Raw genomic sequence first — 18597 nt, 5'->3', positions numbered from 1 at the left:
AATACACTGAAACCCCAGTTAAATACTCAAAACAGTTCTCAAACTACCTGCTACTTTACAGAATCATTTTTAGTAATCTTCTTCCCCAGCCCTCTAAGTTTCTGGAATACATTTAGAAAGAGCAAAGGATTCAAGTGCTAATCTAAGTAATCCCTTCCCAGAAATCAATTTCCACACATCAAGAAGTCACTCTACCACTGTACATTGACTACATCTGAATCCTCCATACAGTTCATGATTCAAACATCAATATATTTCTCCTTATATAGAAAACCACGTCCAAAGATGACAAGGATTTTGTATTAAGGTATATCTCTATCAAAGTATTTGATTAGTTGCAGTAGAATCTTAATTTACTTCTGGCAAAATGCATAACTAACTTTTCTTTAACAGTCTGTTTTCTCCCCCCCCCCCCTTTTTTTTTTTTTTTTTAGAAAGGAGTAAATGTCTATTTTCACAAAAACAATAAGGTTTTAAACACTGCAAAAAATACAGGGTAAATTATTAATTATAATTTCTTAACGTATCATTTACCACAAATGAAGATATCAGAAGTCAAGTAACCATGCACAGTATTTAAGATGGTTCAGGAATCTATAAATGAAAGCTAAACATGACAAAGCACTATTGTCTCCAGGGAGATGCTATCAAGAGTTCCTCTGCAAGGACTTGGAAGAAGCATGAGCCTGGTTATCAGGGCTAAGCATCGAGATGAACAAGTATCATTTCCCTAACTCTTATTTGCTAATTGGTACCAGTCATTTTTTAATGTTCTGTGTAGGTTTGTATTATTTATACCAGTCAACCAGCACTTGGAGGCCTATATATAAGAGAAAAATGTTAACTACAATGCATTATTGATCAACATGCCATTAGGTTGCAAAGGCTGAACAATATCTGACATCCCTATGCAGCAATTGTTGCCAAGGTTTTGAAACTCTGGAGTTCAAACAGTTCCCTACAGAAAATTAGGTAATTCTGTTTGGCCTGAAAAATCACTTCTTCCCATGTGACTCCAAAGATACAACTATTAGAGCTACTACGGGAACTGCAAAGAATCAGCCAGATCATTAATCATCTCTTAATGATTTTTTTTTTTTCCATTTCAGAATTGCCAAAAAGTCTCTTCTCTCAGCAACAATGTGAAATACTGTTAGACAGATGCACTAGAAATTCCAGAACATACTCTCAGTACCACAGCAAAGCAAACATCACCACACTCACTGCTCACTATGTGGTTACAAAGCCAATCAACAGTCATCCCAGAAACACATAAATGCTATGAAGGCCTATGCAGTTGTTTACTCTCTGTGTAGACAGGACCAAAACGTTCATAGATGAAGAACACCAAGATCAGTATTGAAATCTAAATACCTTAAACCATCATAAAGGGGAAAAAGATTATAAATATATCTGCAGTTCTAACAGTTTTCTGGCAGTAGATCACTATACATATACCAAATAAAAATAATGCAGTTCCAACTCAAATAATACCTTACTGGTTCAAGTGTATCAACAAAACTGAGGGTATTACAAGTGCAAATGCAACTGCTGTGGGTACATCTTAACATGCAGTTGTTGTGCTCACATTTTGTATGCCAAAGTCTGTTGGTATCTTATTTTAGTTGCAAGGTGACATTTAATTGATAAGATGTACCCACCAATGAGAAACATATTATTTACTTGGATATCAGTTGCCATACCCTTTTCTGATCTAAGCTCTTCTGTCTCCTTCTTCAGCCTTTCAATATCTGTCAACAGTTCCATGTTCTTCTTCTCAGATTCTTGCAATTTACTTCAAAGAAAAATACAAACAAAAAACCTATGTAAATGTTGAGAACCCATGATAACAAGTCACTTCTTCTGTCAATCTTTGCATGCAATTTAAAAATTAATGCCCAACAAGCTTCATGATGTCATCAAATGCCGGAATGAATTCAGAAATCTACTGGGATCTGTTTAGTACACTGTCTTAAAAAAACCCCAAAACCCAAAAACAGAACAAGCAATTAATGGCCCCTGTTTAGCCATTAAATAGGCTTGCGTTTCCGAGTATTTGTGTGAGCCTGTATCCTGTGAATGAGGAAAAAAAAAAAAAAAGACCATGTGTATTTTTATGCTTAAAAATGGTTTGTTTTTTTTTGTTAATTCACAGTGCCTGTGATACTAACAGGTTATTTTGAACTATTTTCTTAGTTACTTTACAGTTAGTTGTTTCAGTGCTTTGTGATTCACAGCTGACAGGTAACAGTACTTCAGATTCAATAAATCCCATTTCTACCACACTTCTCATCCTTGCTTATCAAAGTAAACACTGGTTCTCCTGTTCTTAGGGGGTCTACCATGCCTCTTATCATCATATTACCTCGCCTCCGAAACATCCAAGTCAGGGGGACAAGGTATCCCCACTTTACAGATAACAGATTTCAATCTCGGCTCTGTCCAACTGCTTTCCTAAAGCTGCAAAACAAGTCAGTGCTCTGAGCTAGATTGAAGCTGGAGACCTAGAAATGGAATGTCTTCCTACTAATCCCTGCTTCAGGCATTCACCCAGCTCAGAATAAATTTTGGTTTTGGGAGGGGAGGGGGGATGTCTGAGGAAGGAATTAAAGAATTCACGATCTCCCATAACCAAATCCTATTACCGTGCAAATCAGTAAGCAGTAACTGATTTTTGGCGGCTAAGCCAACGCAGCTATCAATAGAATGGAAGAGAGTATGTTGTGAGACACAAATCCAAACACTGCTTGCATTTGAACTTGCTATCACAATTAGGAGAGATTATACAGCTGAAGAGAAAGTGTCCCCTCTGAAAGTCTTCTAGATTTCAAGTTTTCCCAGTAAGTGTTCAACTGCTTACACAACGAAGAGAGAGATGGTCTTTTTTTCACATTCAGATGTAAGAAACTGGTGTATCATTTGTTATGAAATTTTGACAGACAAGATTCTTAAAATCATGACTTGATGACACTCCCTGGGAGGTATCGACATTAATTTCCACCAGAACAAGTCAGTCTTACCACTCTGTAGATATACAGGAAGCTTTGACTTTATTCAACTCATCCTGAATAGCCTGTTTGGCTCGGATTTCAGCATCAAGAGCAGACTGTAGCTCCAACCTTGCAGACATATCCAGTTTTGCAAAGCGGCGCATCTTCCAAGGCATGTCCTAGTAAAAAATAAAAAGAAGAGAGAAGAATAAGAGGAAAGAAAGCTGAAAATGAGGAATATAAGTAACTTCAACAATTATGTTTTTCAGACTTAAATTCTTAACGTAAGAGTTCATTAATTCCAAAGTAATCTAAAACTGAAAAATTAAGAATATTGTTATTACTATTATTCCTTTTAAACTCAAGTACTAAATAGGCAAGATGAACATTTGATGCTGTCATGATCTCAAATGCAAAGAGATTCTGTGAATTGAACTTTTGTGCCTCAACTGAAATGACAGCCATGAAGAACACTCACATTTCACAAGTGAAAGACTTTTAAGACTTTCATGACCCATAGTATAGATTTCCTTCAACAAACTAATATATAAACTAGCTACTTAAACAGTATCATAGATAAAATCACATTATAAAGATCTGGTGTTCAATTAATTGATAAACAATAGATTTGTTATTCAGTTATTCAGAAGGGAAACTCTAGGAAAGTCTTAACTTCTGCCTAACAAAGACACTCTACAGACAGGTTATTACTGCAGCTGAAACTACCAAATTAGTGGTCTTTTTAAAAAAAAAATAAAAAAATCTGGATTATGGAAGTAGAATCTTACTGTAGCTCTTGCACCCAAACTGGAGTTCCTCAGGGCCTCTAGTTCTTCTGTCATTTTAGAGGCCAAGGCTTGCAGATAACCTCGAGCATCCTTTTCATCACTTACCCTAAACAATTACATAAGAAAAAGGTGTTTTAAAAAGAAGAACCTAAAGAAAAAACCCCAAAGTCCCTTCAACAGAATAGCAACCAGAAACAGAAAAAAGCAGAATACAGAACAAATTCATAAACCATAAGGAAATAATAATAAAAACCCACAGAAAACCACACAGAACTAAGCCTTTGCTGCTTTGCAGAGTTCCATTAAAAATACACATATCACTAAGATCAGGAATAAAAATGGAAGAACTACATATCTAAGTATGTAATATATGTCTCAGTATCTGAAATTGAGACTGTGGGAAAGAAACCTTTCAGGATTCAACCTAATTTTAAGGAGTAAAGACAAAATTTATAACCAATAATTAACAGTGCAGCTATCCACATAATATTGGAACTAGTGGTTGACCTTAATGTTTCAGCTGATTATGAGAACTAATAGAATCAAAGTTATTTCAAGAAATGCTAAATAAATAGGGAGAGTCTAATTCTAATGTCATTAAGCAGCATAAGCCAGAAGAGGCTCTCTCATCCCTCGAGCTTTCTATCAAGACATGTTTTCCTGGGTGTAAAGACATCAAGGAGGAGACACATCTGTTGTTCCAATGCTTTGATCATCAGTTACAAAGAGAAAAAAACAACTTTCTGTGATAAATCACAGCAGAAGGTTCTTTCTTCACTTTGCCTCAAGTATTACCATAGAAAAGAAAGTTGCTAAAAAATGACCTGACTGAAACCGAGTAGCTTATGAAAACCCTAAAGCAAACAAGCAGCCAGCCTCCCCCCAGTTCCTTTCCCCTGACCTGCCTGGCTCCGAGCATCACCCCTCCGCTTGCCCACAGAATAAACCCAGCTCTGCAAGAGCAGGGCAAGCCCCAGTCTCCAAGCTGGCCTGGGAGACCGGCAGTCTGCCACCACAGCGCGATCACAGTTAGCCCTATCAACACCGACCACAGAAACATTTAGGATGTGCTCTAAGTCATGAACCTCACATAGTTTTAAATAACTTATAGGAAAGTGGGAAAATGGCTTTTCCATTTCACAGAAATGAACGTATCCTGGTTTCCTGATCCTTCCTTAGTAACCAAAATCCCGAGTATGTTGGACTGGAGATGAGAGTTCTCCGGATGGTTGAATTTGTCTCACCGTGACCTCTCTGCAGGACATGATCGATGCCCACTCTGTGCCTTTAAGGCACTCCGGGAAGTTTCTCTGGTTGATGCTACACACAGTGAACATGGAAATGGTGCTACCTGCAAGTCTGCCATTAATCAATAAAAATAATATAATGTCTCAATAAAGACTTATAGATAGTCACCAGGAGGCAAGAAAGACAGAAAGCACACAGTTTGAACAGCCATGGGCAAGGGAGGAACAGAAGAGCTTTTCCATAGTGGCCTTAGGGCAAGATCACAATGTGAAAGCTACGGGCAAAACACCTGCATGTTGTGGTGACTTCTGGGCGTGCAGTTTAACATTTCTGTAAGGAAGATTGCTTTAATACAGGGGAGGCTAATGCAAAACCAGCAACCTTTGCCACAACACACACACCCAACATGAAAAAGCAAACAGTCATTCATGCTTTGGGCTTTATCTTTGTCTCCTGCTTACGATTTGGTTCAAGAGGTACCTAGAAAAAAGGCACTGCTGACACTAAAGTCAGTAAGAGTTTAGATATTAACGAGTCACTATTTTTCCCAAGGCACATTAGAGCTCAGTGCAAGCAGCACACCAACTTTTTTCCCCATAACATTCCGGATGGCACATTTTGACGACCAGGCACAGATAGTCTTGGCCTATACAAATCACTCAGCGTATAAGAGTGGGCAAAAGATGTGAGAAGTAGCAGAAGATGCTTTCGGGGGGGTGAAGAAGATGCATCATTAAATACACAGTAAAAAGAAAAAGAGTATAAGCAGGAATAAAAAGAATGTGAGACTCTCAAGGTCAGAAAGTAAGTTTTCCTGATGTACAAGCAGGGAAAATAGATTTAGGAATCAGTGTTTGATCTCTCTTTTTAATGATGTGTAAAACCTTTGCCGAAAAAAAGGGACAATGTCAGATTAAAAATAGAATTTAATCGGTGCCTTATTTTTTAACTTTTCTAATTAAAGCTGAAAAACTTTAAATGTCCAATTTCTTTGTCAGTTTTTATCATGCCATATAGATCCCTCCTTACAGAGGCTGAGAACACACTTCAGTTAATTATGACACACAGAACCTTCAGGCTCTAAATGCTGAAAAGCTCCACATGCAAAAACCTCAGAAAGATGTTCCATAGAACATGCAGAAATCTAGAAAATTAAAATCTAAATCTAAAGTCAATTTTTGCAAAAAATCTATAGAGTTCAAGAAAACTCCTCAGAATCTTAGACAGGAAGAGTACACTTTGGAGCCGAGGTAAGTTTTGCTGCCCACTAGATGGCAACATGCTCTAGATAATGACAGACACTGATTAAACGTGTGAACCCAGGTGCCCTTGACAGGTTTTTTCTGATTTGATACTGTTTGTGGGTTTTTTGTTGTTGTTGTTCTTGTTTGGTTGGCTTTTTTAAAAAAAGCTAGAGCAAGAACGGTAAAGTTACTCTTACTAATGTTTCTCTTCTCCCCCCCCTTCTTACAGAGAGCCCTAACAAGCACAGCAAAAGACCTATGGAAGAAAAGTTTTTCAGGTTCCACTCAGAGTACTTTCTTTACTGAAAATTTAGATTAGATTAACTGTTCTGTTTCCACCTGTAACGTTAGTGCCCTTGCAAGCCTAGTTCATTAACTGTAAAGAACCTAGAACAATGATAAAGTACAAATTTTGTAAAATTAAATTTAGCTTTTTGGTTGGAGCAGCATCATGGCAACCTTCAAATAACCATTGACTAGTATCTAGTATGCTATTTGTCACGCTGCTCAGAAAGGCAGCCTCTAGGTCTCTGTCTGGGATACTTTACAGTACAAAATGGACCAGGAAGACTAGAGTTCTTTGCTGAACAGGAGGAGTCTTAAAGCCTTAGGGTCTTACGTCAAGCTGCATCCTACTTGATTTAAAATCCCAAGGGAGTCTGAGAGCTGTGACTCCTAATTCTCCTGGAGTTTCTCAATGCTTTTAAATTTCTGTCTTTGTATCACTATGCTCAAAGGCTCCAACTTAATTTTTCATTTCCCCCCTGCCCTCTCCAACAAAATTTAAAACTTCTCTAAAAATTTTCGACACTTTGCTCCCAAACCCTGAAATTCCCTCTGCCCTCCAAAATTTCTGTTATAGATAACTCTGATTATTCTTACCTCAAACACAATGCATCTCAGAATTTTTCATGTTTTGAGTTTTACAGTTGAATTTTCCTAGAACTTTTGCTAAACCTTTCCCACAATTTGTGCGTGCTTTCTTCTGAGAGCAACCAGATTAAAACAAAAAAACAAAAAAAAAAAAAACCCACCCCAAAACCCCCCAAAACTTCAGGGCTTTTTTATGTTTGATTTAATGTAGATGCGTTTGGGGAGGTTTTTCGGGTTGGCTTTTTGGGTTGGTTGATTTTTGGGTTTGTTTTTTTAAACAAAATCAGTAATTAAGATAAAATCAACCACAGTTGATTGGAAAAATATCTAGTCAACAAGGAAAACATTAACTGAATCTTCTGGTAAACAGTAAGTCACAGTGTCAGGCCAGCTGAATCAAAGCCTAACATCCACTCTGTAGGTAAATCAGGTAGGATTTAGCTCACCCATATAAATATACTCAACAATACAGAATTCTTCATTTGAAATAGTTGTCTAGGCTTCCTTTTCAATCAGTGTGGTGCAAAACAGACTTCTACAGTACTAGTAATGGGATTTTCGTTGTCTACCTTATGACTCCTAGAACTCTGTTACATGAATCCCTCTCAGAGTGACTAGTAAGTTAAGATTCTTGCCAAGTACTCTGGGAATCACTACCAAGATTTCCACCAACCTCCTTTCTGCAACAGAACAGAAATATCATACCATGGCTATTTGAAAGATTCCTTTTTAAAGTGACTGCATTAACCTCCAACGCAATGAATCTCGTTCCCACCTCCCACAGGAAAATTTATAGCCGACTATAAAAGCCTCAATATTTCTTACTCTTGTCAAGGAATGATGAGTGATTTGGCTAATATGAACTTGTAAATATAGTAGCTCCATTAAGGCTGAATAATCTGTGAGGGTCTACTGCTACTACAGTAGAATTTGCAATGGAAGTTTGATTCAAGTGTTTATGTTGAAATTCTGGCTATATTTATGGCATCTTGGGATAACAAAAGCAAAAATATACGGCTTTTGTACATTTGCCCTAACAAAGATGCAAGATAGCAAAGTAAAAAAGCAGGGACAGGCTAAAAGGAACATGATAGGCCATTAAAATTACCTGCAAGTTATAAAATCTGAAAGAAATAATGATTTAGAAAGGCCCGAGGAGTCATGAAGAAACCATCCAAAACATGGATTTGAGTAGTGGGGCAGATTTCCTGAGTGAGATCTATTAAATGGCAGAGCACTCCAAGGAAGTCAGGGACTCCTTGGGCTTGCGTTACCTAAACCAGGGCTGGAACAAAGCCCTTCAACTACCATAGGCAGCTGAGCAAACTGTTTACAAAACCAGTAATTAATTCCATCTACTGCCTCCTATCCTTCATGAATCACAGTACAAAAAGATGATGGTAGGCAAAACCCATTTTTAAAAGGTGGAACATACGCACCCAAACCACATATTTTAATGTAATATTATGTGAAAAAATGTTAGTTTTGAAGGAACCTTCGAGCTCTAACCTACTTTGTTAACTCCAAGGCATTCTGTTGTCATACTGAAGAGGTGGACAGGCATGGATTTAAATTGCGTGCTCTTCTGAGGAAAACATAGACTTGTGACTGATTTAATACAACTAGTTTTCCTCAAAATTAGTTGGGTTTTTTTTTCTTTTGAAAGGTTTATTGGTATTACAGGTATTTAAATACTTCATATAGCACCCCACGTTCCACAGCAAAAAATCCTCAGAGCAGGACCTAGTCTCAGTGTGCAGTGCTGAATTCTAAGGACAGCAGATGGACATGACCAGATTATCTAAGTAACACAGGGAAAATCTAAACATAAGAAAAAAATGTGAGTCAAAATAAGGCTTCTCATAGCTAAAAAAACCTTATCATAAGCAGAGAGAAGTACAGAGAGAAAACTGAGACGTGTACAGTGGTTAAAAACTGGAACCAAGCCAGATATTTTTTTAATCTCCTTTAACTCTGCCCACAATTATTATTATTTTTTCTTTTTACGTAATTCTTCAATTTTTAGTTTCATACTTTTTATCATAAGGGATCAGTGAAATGGTATCTTTCATTCAAAAAGTTAGTCTTGCATGTTCCTAATCTTTTTTCATTAAGTATCTGTAGATGTAACAAAAACCTCGATCCCAAACTCCTTTACCACCCCAGTGACATCTCTAATACACGCAAGATGCTTTATCATATACCTGAACCACATCAGTAGTACATCTTAAAATATTAAACACTCATAAACTGCAGAAAGGGCATTCTTAATGGCTGTTGGTACATTTTTACATAGTGCTAAGTAAAACAGTCCACAACTAATTCTGACTTGTCTTTTTCCAGAACTGCCAAGTTTTATGAGTGCTTTCAAACATAAATCTGAAAAAAGGGGTTTGGTTACTTTGGTGCAGTAAGCAGAGAAGCATTGCCTTAAAAAAATATGGAATGTGAAGCAGACGACTTGTCTCTCTTTACCTTGATTTTTTTCTCAATAAGTATTTCTGATTGGCTAGAAATTAACTGTTTTAAACAACTTTTATGGGTTATTTTTATAATTTCTGTGACACGGGCTGTCAACTACACTCACAGTTAAGAGAGACAGGACTGAAAAGGAACATGCCCAAAGTGGACCCTTTGAGTTTTTTAACCTCTGCTACAAATACAATGCCTTGAGACACTATGGACCGATCAGCGTTACATTATTTTATGTAACAAACGCTGTTTAAAACACTTCCAGAAACCCAGACAACTTCCCTTCTTTCTTGTTACATATTCACATGGCTATATTCAACTGACAAACTTCTCTGTATTTGGACAACAAAATTATACTGACATTGCAACAATACCAAAATAGGTTTCACAAAGCAAATGTTTCCCTTTTTTGCTTTGACACAACAAATCAGATTTTTTCACTAACATGAGACAGGAAAAATGGGGGGCAAAAATGATCAAGTAGTAAACAAAAAAAGATTAGTATATGATGAAGGAATCTTTCCAGAATTGGATGAGCTCTAAAAACACCTGTCTCAATGTAAACTGCTTTCGTGGATGCTAAACACTGCAATGGACCATAAAAAGGGAGGGGAGAGAAGCAGGCATGGAGAGGAAAAATAAAGGCCACCTAGATAAAATCATCTTTTTCTCTTAATAGTTTCAACTTGGGCTTTCCCCACCCCCTCTTAATTTACTAGAACCGGACAGAAGACTTTAGAAACATAATGTCACTATTTAGCAAAAGTATTATTAGAAACATCACTTGACTGGCTTTGTGGTAGTCTCAAATGCCCTCCTTATAAAAAAATCACATAAAAGTTACACTGTATTTCTTTCATTCTGCCACATGCCAAGCAGATGAAGGAAATTAATGCCGAGACACAAATACTCTCAGCGATTGCTTTTCCCAGGCTTGCTCCCTCTCGGAGGCGTGAGCTCAGCACATGACTCCTTCCAGCATTCTTCCAAAGCCGCAAGCCACACCCAATGGCCACGAGTCTTCTGCACTTAAAAAAGTTGTATTTGGTAAGACACTTTCGCTCTTAAGGAGGAACACCACGTTCCAGATTTGGATAATTATTAAAATCTCCAGCAAACATACAGCAGAATCCCAGGCGGGTGTGAGACTCCACCTAAGCACTTACAAGCGCCATATGCAACGGCAAAACCTCAGTAACTGCCCTACCACATACCGAGGGGATTCTGCAATGGCACTAGAGCAGAGTACTCACCATTGGATGATCTCAGTAATTTGGGCCTCCCAGTGGGCCACGGACTCCTTTTTATCAGCCAGGTCTCTCATCTCTTCTTCCAGCTGCCGGTTATTCATACTCAGCCTCTCAAACATGGTGGTGAGCTGAATGAGAATTCAAACAGCTTGTTAAAAGTATGAGCTGCTGCGACTCCGTATCTACGCAGCCTCAAAAGCCATGTCTTCTCCTCTCCCACATCATGCATCTGCTTTAAAAATGGTATTACCCACCACAATAAACACCACGTAACAATAAACGCCAGAATCTCTTCTCATGTATGACCTTAGCTGTACTGAAAGGCCATTTTTGAGGACTAGAACTATATTTTTGCTCTAGCAAATTAATTAGTTTTCTGAGAATTAGTCTCCAAATACCTCTATAACTTTTAGAAGATTTCTGCTTTGACCATATAGGTGTGGAATGTTCTATAAAGAAAAAACTACATTAAAAGAGCAAACCAAGGGCACAAAAACTGTTGTAGCTGAGATAAAACTGCCAAACCTCTCCCTTGTTTAGTAACCATGGAGAATGAGAGGCTTTAACAGTTTCAGGCACAAGTCAGTCCTGAGATTCTCCAGGTGTTTCACATTCCCCTATTTTTCATTTTACTTACTTGCAGACAGGGAAATTGAAATTAAATGCACATCTGTAAGTACAATATGTTATACCTAGCAATTAACCTCTCGCATTCACATAGCTGTCATTCATGCCTGCACATTCTGCAAGACAAAAGCCACAGCTAACCTGAGTTGGTATTGGGAACTAAACCTTCATTATGTTAAATAATTATTCATAAAGTCAAACTGGAATTGGAGATCAGATAGACTTTATAGGAAGGCCTGCTTAGGAGAATGCATCTCACGTGAAAGGCTTCTTTTAGTACTGAAATACATTAACAAATCAAAACGATATAAAAAAAAAAAAATCTGGTTTAAATGTATTCTGTTTTTTACTCCTGGAGTACTCCACTCCATATTTTATCATTTGAATAGGCTTATAATTAAAATAAGACTATTTAGTAAATGTCATTTGACAAGAAAAATATAAAGCTAATCAAATTAAAAGAAAAAAAAGAAAAAAAAAGAAACATCAAGCAGAAAACCTATCAAAGTGACTAGCCTATTACTGTTCTTGGACTAAGCCTACATATAGGCATATATAATATGCATCTTACACTGGTATGAAAATATACTTTAATTTGAACACTGACATGCAAACATGCTTACTTTGAAGAACACCGTACTTTCATCATATTTTTAGAAATTGTGATGTATTAAAAAAAGAAGAGACAAGTTTAACAAGACTTGCCTAATCCAAAATGACCTTGAATAACCTGTCAAAGTGAACAATAAAGAGATAATCTAAATGCACAATACATAATTATTCCTTGCCCAACACGCTTCAGTTAATATGCCTTATCATTTGTATTTTTTTTTAATATCTCAAAGTAACACTTAATCTCAATGGGTGGGAGGAGCCCTGTTATTTCACAGCAATTGAGATGCAAATATACTCTAAATAATCACATCTTTAACTATGTATTCTTACATTTGGGTCATACAATGAAATCATCCTTTTCTGTTGCCTTAAGGTATTGTCTAAAGTGAATCTTAATGAACCGTAAGACCATCTAACTCAATTCCTGCACATAAATACACACACGTATATATACACATAAGTGCACACACTCAAGTTCAGATGCATCTAGATACTCTCTATTAAAATAAAATACTAATAACTTTTTGTGCAATATCAAGTTCTGCTATCAATTAAGAGTTAATAATAACAATACAGTTCTATATTGTCCAATCTGTACATAGCATAGTAAGCTCAGAACTCAACAGCACTTACCTTATCAAGTTCATTTGAAAGTTTTTTGTTTTCTTCTGTCAGCAGAATCTTTTCTCGTTCATACTTCTGTTTGAACTCTGTTTCAAATTCTTCCCTCTCACTTTGGCTAAGAAATAAAATGAAATAGAATTAGAAAGGTCCCTATTCTAAAACTCATCACACTATTCACTTAAATACAAAAAGATCAATGCACACTAGCTGAAAGGGAACTACGACACTGGGAATACCACAGCCTCTTAAAATTAAGCAAGTAAATGTATTATACTACCATCTTCAGATTATAAGGCAGTCCGCTGGAATTTATAATTAGACAATGATTTTTCCTTCAGCACGGTATTAACAGAACTCCACTGAGCTAACATTTATCAATCCACTTATACGTATTTTGTTCTTCAGATGAATCCTTCAAGTATTGAGCAGCTGTAATTGTGCAGAGCAATGTGTGTGTCGATATTCTAAAATGCTCAGGGTAAATTCTCAGCTCACAGAACCATTATTTTAATGTAGACATTTCTATAATTCCAAGTTACACAGAGAACGACAGGCAACAATGACCATGTCTGAAACCAGAACATACCGAAGCTAAACTAGAGCACCTGAGGCTGGGTCTCTGATGAGAAAAGCTCATATGGGCTAGTCTCTGGAGAATTTAGAACGGCCAGAGGACACATTCGAACTGTTAATTCAGGTACTGTATACTATCAGCAAACAGTGGATGGATAACCTATACACTCCTAATATCACCAGATTCTAGAGCAGGTTTGGACCTTGTTTCTGAGAAAAGCGTTTCAGAGTAGCTGTTTCCCCAAAAACTTCCCTTCTCCTGTGTATGTCATTCAGTAGAGGAGAACCCCTGGTTGATTCTGCTTAACGTCACCTTTGACCTTGCACAATGAATACGAGAACCTGTGAAGTGGCAGGCCCTCTGTTTGCCAAAACCACTACCTTCTTTAAAGTGGTGTACAGCAATGTTTTAGACACGTAACTCCCACCTCACATCCACTCCTTTGAGACTCACTAGGTTTGCACTCACCATTTCACCAATTATTCAGGTAACCTGCACAAAGTTCATCAGTCAGTTGATGGAACTACCCTATAATTGCCACAGATACAGTAAAGATCCATTCAGCAAACACCACCATTCAGCCTTAAAAGATTTGAAAAAGTGCCCAGTATAAAAGGTTAACTCTGTAAAAATAAAATCCAGGGGATACCTTGTCTTAAACATTACACCTTTTTTTTTTTTCTGGATACTGATCAGACTTTTACATTGTGTAACAGACAAATTACACCCTTGCCTCTTTTTCTGAGATGCAGAACTACTACTACTATGCCAAATTGAGAGAACACCCTTAAAAGATGAGAAGTGCCAGTAGTTACAGTGAACCCAGTTAAGAGTAATGCTGGTTTGAATTTCCTATTCCTAATTTGAAATTCATTTAGTGCTTCAACCACTCTTTGAAATCTAGTCCAGCATGTTAGTCTCATAGTGAAATTCTATGTTGCTAGGCATCCTTTGAAACATAACACTACATACTAGTAAAGTAACATACTATCGTTACTGTTTAAATGCCAAGTTTGAAATTCACCACCACTCCTTTTCTATATCAACAGATTCCATGCATATGATGAGCAGTCTAGGGAAAAGGCAGGAAGAGATTAAAGCACTGGCTGTCAGGGGAATTAATAACAGGTCTTGCTTCTGTTTGCAAGGCATAGATTCAAAGCTAATTTCTCAGGCAGCAGACCCACCTAATTTTTTATTAATTTATTTCTTTTATTTAGCTTTTATGGTTTTATGGTTTTGTTTAGAGGTTTTCTTTCTGTATTTGTCTAAAATTTGTTCTTTTAAGGCTTTAAGGCTCAAAGCAGCCATAAATAGTGGTGGATTAAGGAAGCTTTGGATTGGTAAAAGAGCCCAACATACTTGTAAGTTTTCTGTACCTCACATTCTTATTTCAACTGGTGACTGTCACTACCAGTAAGTCAGATTGCTATACTATAATAAAGAAACAAGAACAAATTTTAAACAGAGGAGAATGCGGGTATGATCTATCATAACCAAATATCAATTCAGCAAACAACTGAACTGTAACTGACTCCACAAGCATACCGTGGGCAGCCAGGAAGATCAAAATAATGCATTTGCTTTGAAGCCTGGTATCCTTCTCTCCCATCAAGCTTTTTCTCTCATCTAAAATTTAGCTATGTATCTGCTCTTGAACTTTAAGAAATAATACATGATCCAGCTTTCTTTTTATCAGTAAAATAACTGTAGCAAAACACATGCAAGCAATGTGAAACAGCTTTATGGTATCACTTTGTCACTCCAGCTCTTTATTGCAGCTGTACAAAGTGGAGAAATATTTTATCTTACTGCTTTGAAACCAAGAAAAGTAGACCTGAAACAAACACCAGCCCCCAGGCTTCTTTATATCACACAATTTAAAAAAAATCAAATGCTGTTTTATGAAGTGCTCTGCTTTATCAATCTATCATTAAATGACAGGCTTAAATGAAACTTCTACAAACAATTTATTTTACACAGTTTCTTGCACCTTTTCTAAAATATTTCATGACAATTTTAAGAAATGGAATATCGTGCTACACAGATCACTGGCCTGATACAGGGTTCCTACATTCCCGATTTTAATAGCATGAGGTTTATGAGACTTAGGCAAAGGGCGATAATTTTGTGCAGAAAGGTAGTTTCTCTCCCTTGAAGACTTATGCTGTTGAAATAGCAGAAGTAAGAAAGCTTGATTTGAAGGAAACAAAGAAAAAAAATACCTGTTTTGAAAAAATGAATGGAAACCACCACAACATGCAAGACACATAAAAAAGTACATAGATTTTGACCAAGTTGTTACTAACCCTTGCTTAGAATAACCTACGTAATCCACTCTATACTATAACCCTTATGAGTAATGCAACTGCGTCCTCTTACCAAAGCCCTTTTTTGTTTTTTTTTTAATATACACTAAAGATTATTTTTAGATTACTCAAATTTTTTTGCCAAACTGTATATGCACACTTCGACCCCAGGCCCACCCCCAAGCCTATTGTTGAAATAATTCTACTTATTTCAGCACAAAGCCTCCAGGTGCTTCCTTTTCAATGCTTACATTGAACACCTCTGTACTGGAAGACTCACAAAAAGCTTTGCATGACCAATTACAAAAGCTAAAAACAGTATGTGTAAGCAGAAATTAAAATAATAATAATAATAAAAAAATCCATGTGATCTTAAGGAAAAACTACCAAATATTGAGAACTGAGCAGCAACAGCAATTCTTCTATTCCTAATATTTAAGCTTCCCTTCTAAATCCCTGAGCTACTACAGAAGTCAGTCTGTAGCACACCCTGAACAGTGGACTTCGTTTCTGTGGAGTCCTAATACTGGCATGAGATTCTGCAGATCTGTTTAACAAAAGCTTTTTAAGATCAGGTCTTCGTTAATCACTGATCATGTGCTTGGACACCTGACTTCATACGATGTTGAGACCCTTCCCATTACGAGCCAAATGTTGGATACTGGTTATATGATGCCATTTCTCTTCATGCTTTAAAATGTTTAAAACACTTGAAATACATACAGAAACACATGGTTATGTCAGCATAGATTTTAAATTTGCATCCAGTTTCCTTATTTACAGACAGAATCTACACTGAAGGAAGGTTTAGGAACTAGCTAGCATGAAGCAAATCAGCATTGCTAGGCCATTTGTTATTTCACTAGATGGGCATCTAGTTCAAAATTTTGCAGCTGTACAACGTTAGAATGTTCTGACAGATTTCCCAGGAGGTTTTGGGTTGGTCAGTGTTTAGAGGTATGATCTTCAGCAACAGTTTAGCCTGCAGAAAGAGGTATTAATGATTCTTTATTGAACATTCCTCCTTCTGAGACACTACTGGAGTGACATGGCATTAAAGGACTATCATACTATCACCTTTATATATTACAAGACAGCATAGCCTTTTGTGCATTTGTAACTCAGAGGTCAGCAAGAGCTTTGAGTTGTGGTACAAAGAAAACACATTGCTGATGCAAGTTTTATCTCTCACAACCTAGAACACAGCAGCAAACTACTGTGTTAATATGTCCAGCTTACGAATAGCTGTATTCTAGGAAGAAACAGTTCATCCACTGCATTCTAGGCTGTATGATCTGCTTCCCCTGCTGGAAACAATTTACCAGAGAACCAGTGTTTCCAACTCTACTTGCATAAGCTTTTTTGAAAGAGTCTGTATTTTATTTACTACTTGTATTTAAGGACTTGCTATAGTTTGGCTAAGCTTTCAGCAGGAACTTCTCCATGATTTTTCTAATCTGCCACCTTGGTACAGCAGCAAAAAGATGCATCTATGTTAGTGTCTATAAAGCGTTTGGAATTTTTTATGAATGAAAATCAACATGTTCAATTTACGACTATTTCCATTATGACACTATCCAACAGAAAAAAAATGGTTTTATTGATGAATGCCTCAAGGGACATTCTCAAGGCCAGTTATAAGCTCCACCAAGTTGGAGAGAAAAAAGCAGGTCTCTGACAAATTACCATGTCAGAAGAGATAAAGCAGCTTATGCCTACAGTAGTCTGATGACTGATGTTAACACTGGATGGAACCCAGCATGGATTAGCCTTAGTCTGCATTAAGTGACTGTTCCTGTGCTGGCAGAAATGCAGGCGCTAGTTGATCTCTAACACACTAGAGTTTTGCATCAAAAGATGAAAATACCAAACAGAAGAAAAAACGTCCAAAAAAAAATATTTTAAACTGCAACATAAGCTTCAGGGGTCAACCCACCCCAAGCTGCAAATCTGCAATTCATTACATACCTTGAAATGCTCAGCCAGTGCAAGAATTCTGGTGCAAGATTAACCATTTCAGTACAGGGATGTGGATTTTTTTGTTCTGTTTTATTTTTAAAGGTGACTGGTTTCAACCCTGACATTAGTTCAGCCAAAATGTACCTGCCTGCACTACAATTAAGGAAGTGACAGCACGTTTGGAAACATACTAGGAGACTTCAAAAGATATCTTGAGCTTAAAGGTAAATTTCATACAATACTCACTTTTCTCTTCTGGTTTTCTCTAACTTGTCTTTTAAAATCATGATCTCCTTCTTGAGGGCAAGCTGCTGGCTCTCTGCATCCCGCAATTCTTTCTTCAGGCTTTTTATTTCATTAGCATGCATTATTTCACGTTTAGATAGTTCCTCTTCATAAAAAACACTTTTCTTTTCCAGATCTGCCTTTAATTTCGTGATTTCTTGCTGGTGTTCTATACTGCTTACCCCAGGTGAGCGACCAACCTGTTTTTGCTAAAATAAACAGCCCCAAGTTAGCACTCAAGAATGCTGAAAATGATGCTTAATAACAACATAATATTCATAAGTATGTTTAGAAAATATCCCATTACAAACTTAAGTTAAACACATCTATCTCAATTTTTTTGAAAATCTGTTAAGAGCATAAATCTGAATTGTACTCTATCATCTTTTGATTTAAATGCAGTAATAGTTTTCAAGCCATTGAAAATCTGACCATCACGTTAAACATCTCTGGCCACATTCTGACTCCCCTTACATGCAGTCAGAAAGTGACCACAGAAGAATTTTATCCTCCCACTCACACAGCTGACAGCAACAAGTTCAAGAGACTTTCAGGAATGCAGAATAAGGACTATGATATACAGTCAGTACATTTTAAAGCACAAATAATTTATGGAAAAGCTATACTAACACAAGCAGAGGCTTAACTGAAGGCTGAAATCTAGCTACAGAAACACTATATGGATTGCATCAGTCAGGAGGGAAGCCTGACCTATTTTAAACTGACCATTTACATCATA

General features: G+C 37.0%; 1 protein-coding gene across 8 annotated transcripts in view; it reads right to left on the bottom strand.

Moving 5' to 3' along the window:
• CDC42BPA (CDC42 binding protein kinase alpha) overlaps positions 1-18597 on the bottom strand; it is a 189954-nt gene that overhangs the window by 44094 nt on the left and 127263 nt on the right. For all 8 annotated transcript variants that reach the window (XM_056356781.1, XM_056356782.1, XM_056356783.1 and 5 more), the window contains 6 exons: positions 17820-18067; positions 12741-12846; positions 10869-10993; positions 3779-3884; positions 3021-3169; positions 1704-1795 (listed from right to left, as the gene is read on the bottom strand). In XM_056356781.1, the coding sequence (XP_056212756.1) occupies positions 1704-1795; positions 3021-3169; positions 3779-3884; positions 10869-10993; positions 12741-12846; positions 17820-18067 (826 nt within the window). The remainder of the gene's footprint in view (positions 1-1703; positions 1796-3020; positions 3170-3778; positions 3885-10868; positions 10994-12740; positions 12847-17819; positions 18068-18597) is intronic.

Source organism: Falco biarmicus, chromosome 12 (assembly GCF_023638135.1).
Source record: "Falco biarmicus isolate bFalBia1 chromosome 12, bFalBia1.pri, whole genome shotgun sequence".
Classification (NCBI taxonomy): Eukaryota; Metazoa; Chordata; class Aves; order Falconiformes; family Falconidae; genus Falco; species Falco biarmicus.
This window is presented reverse-complemented; position numbering and strand designations above follow the sequence as displayed.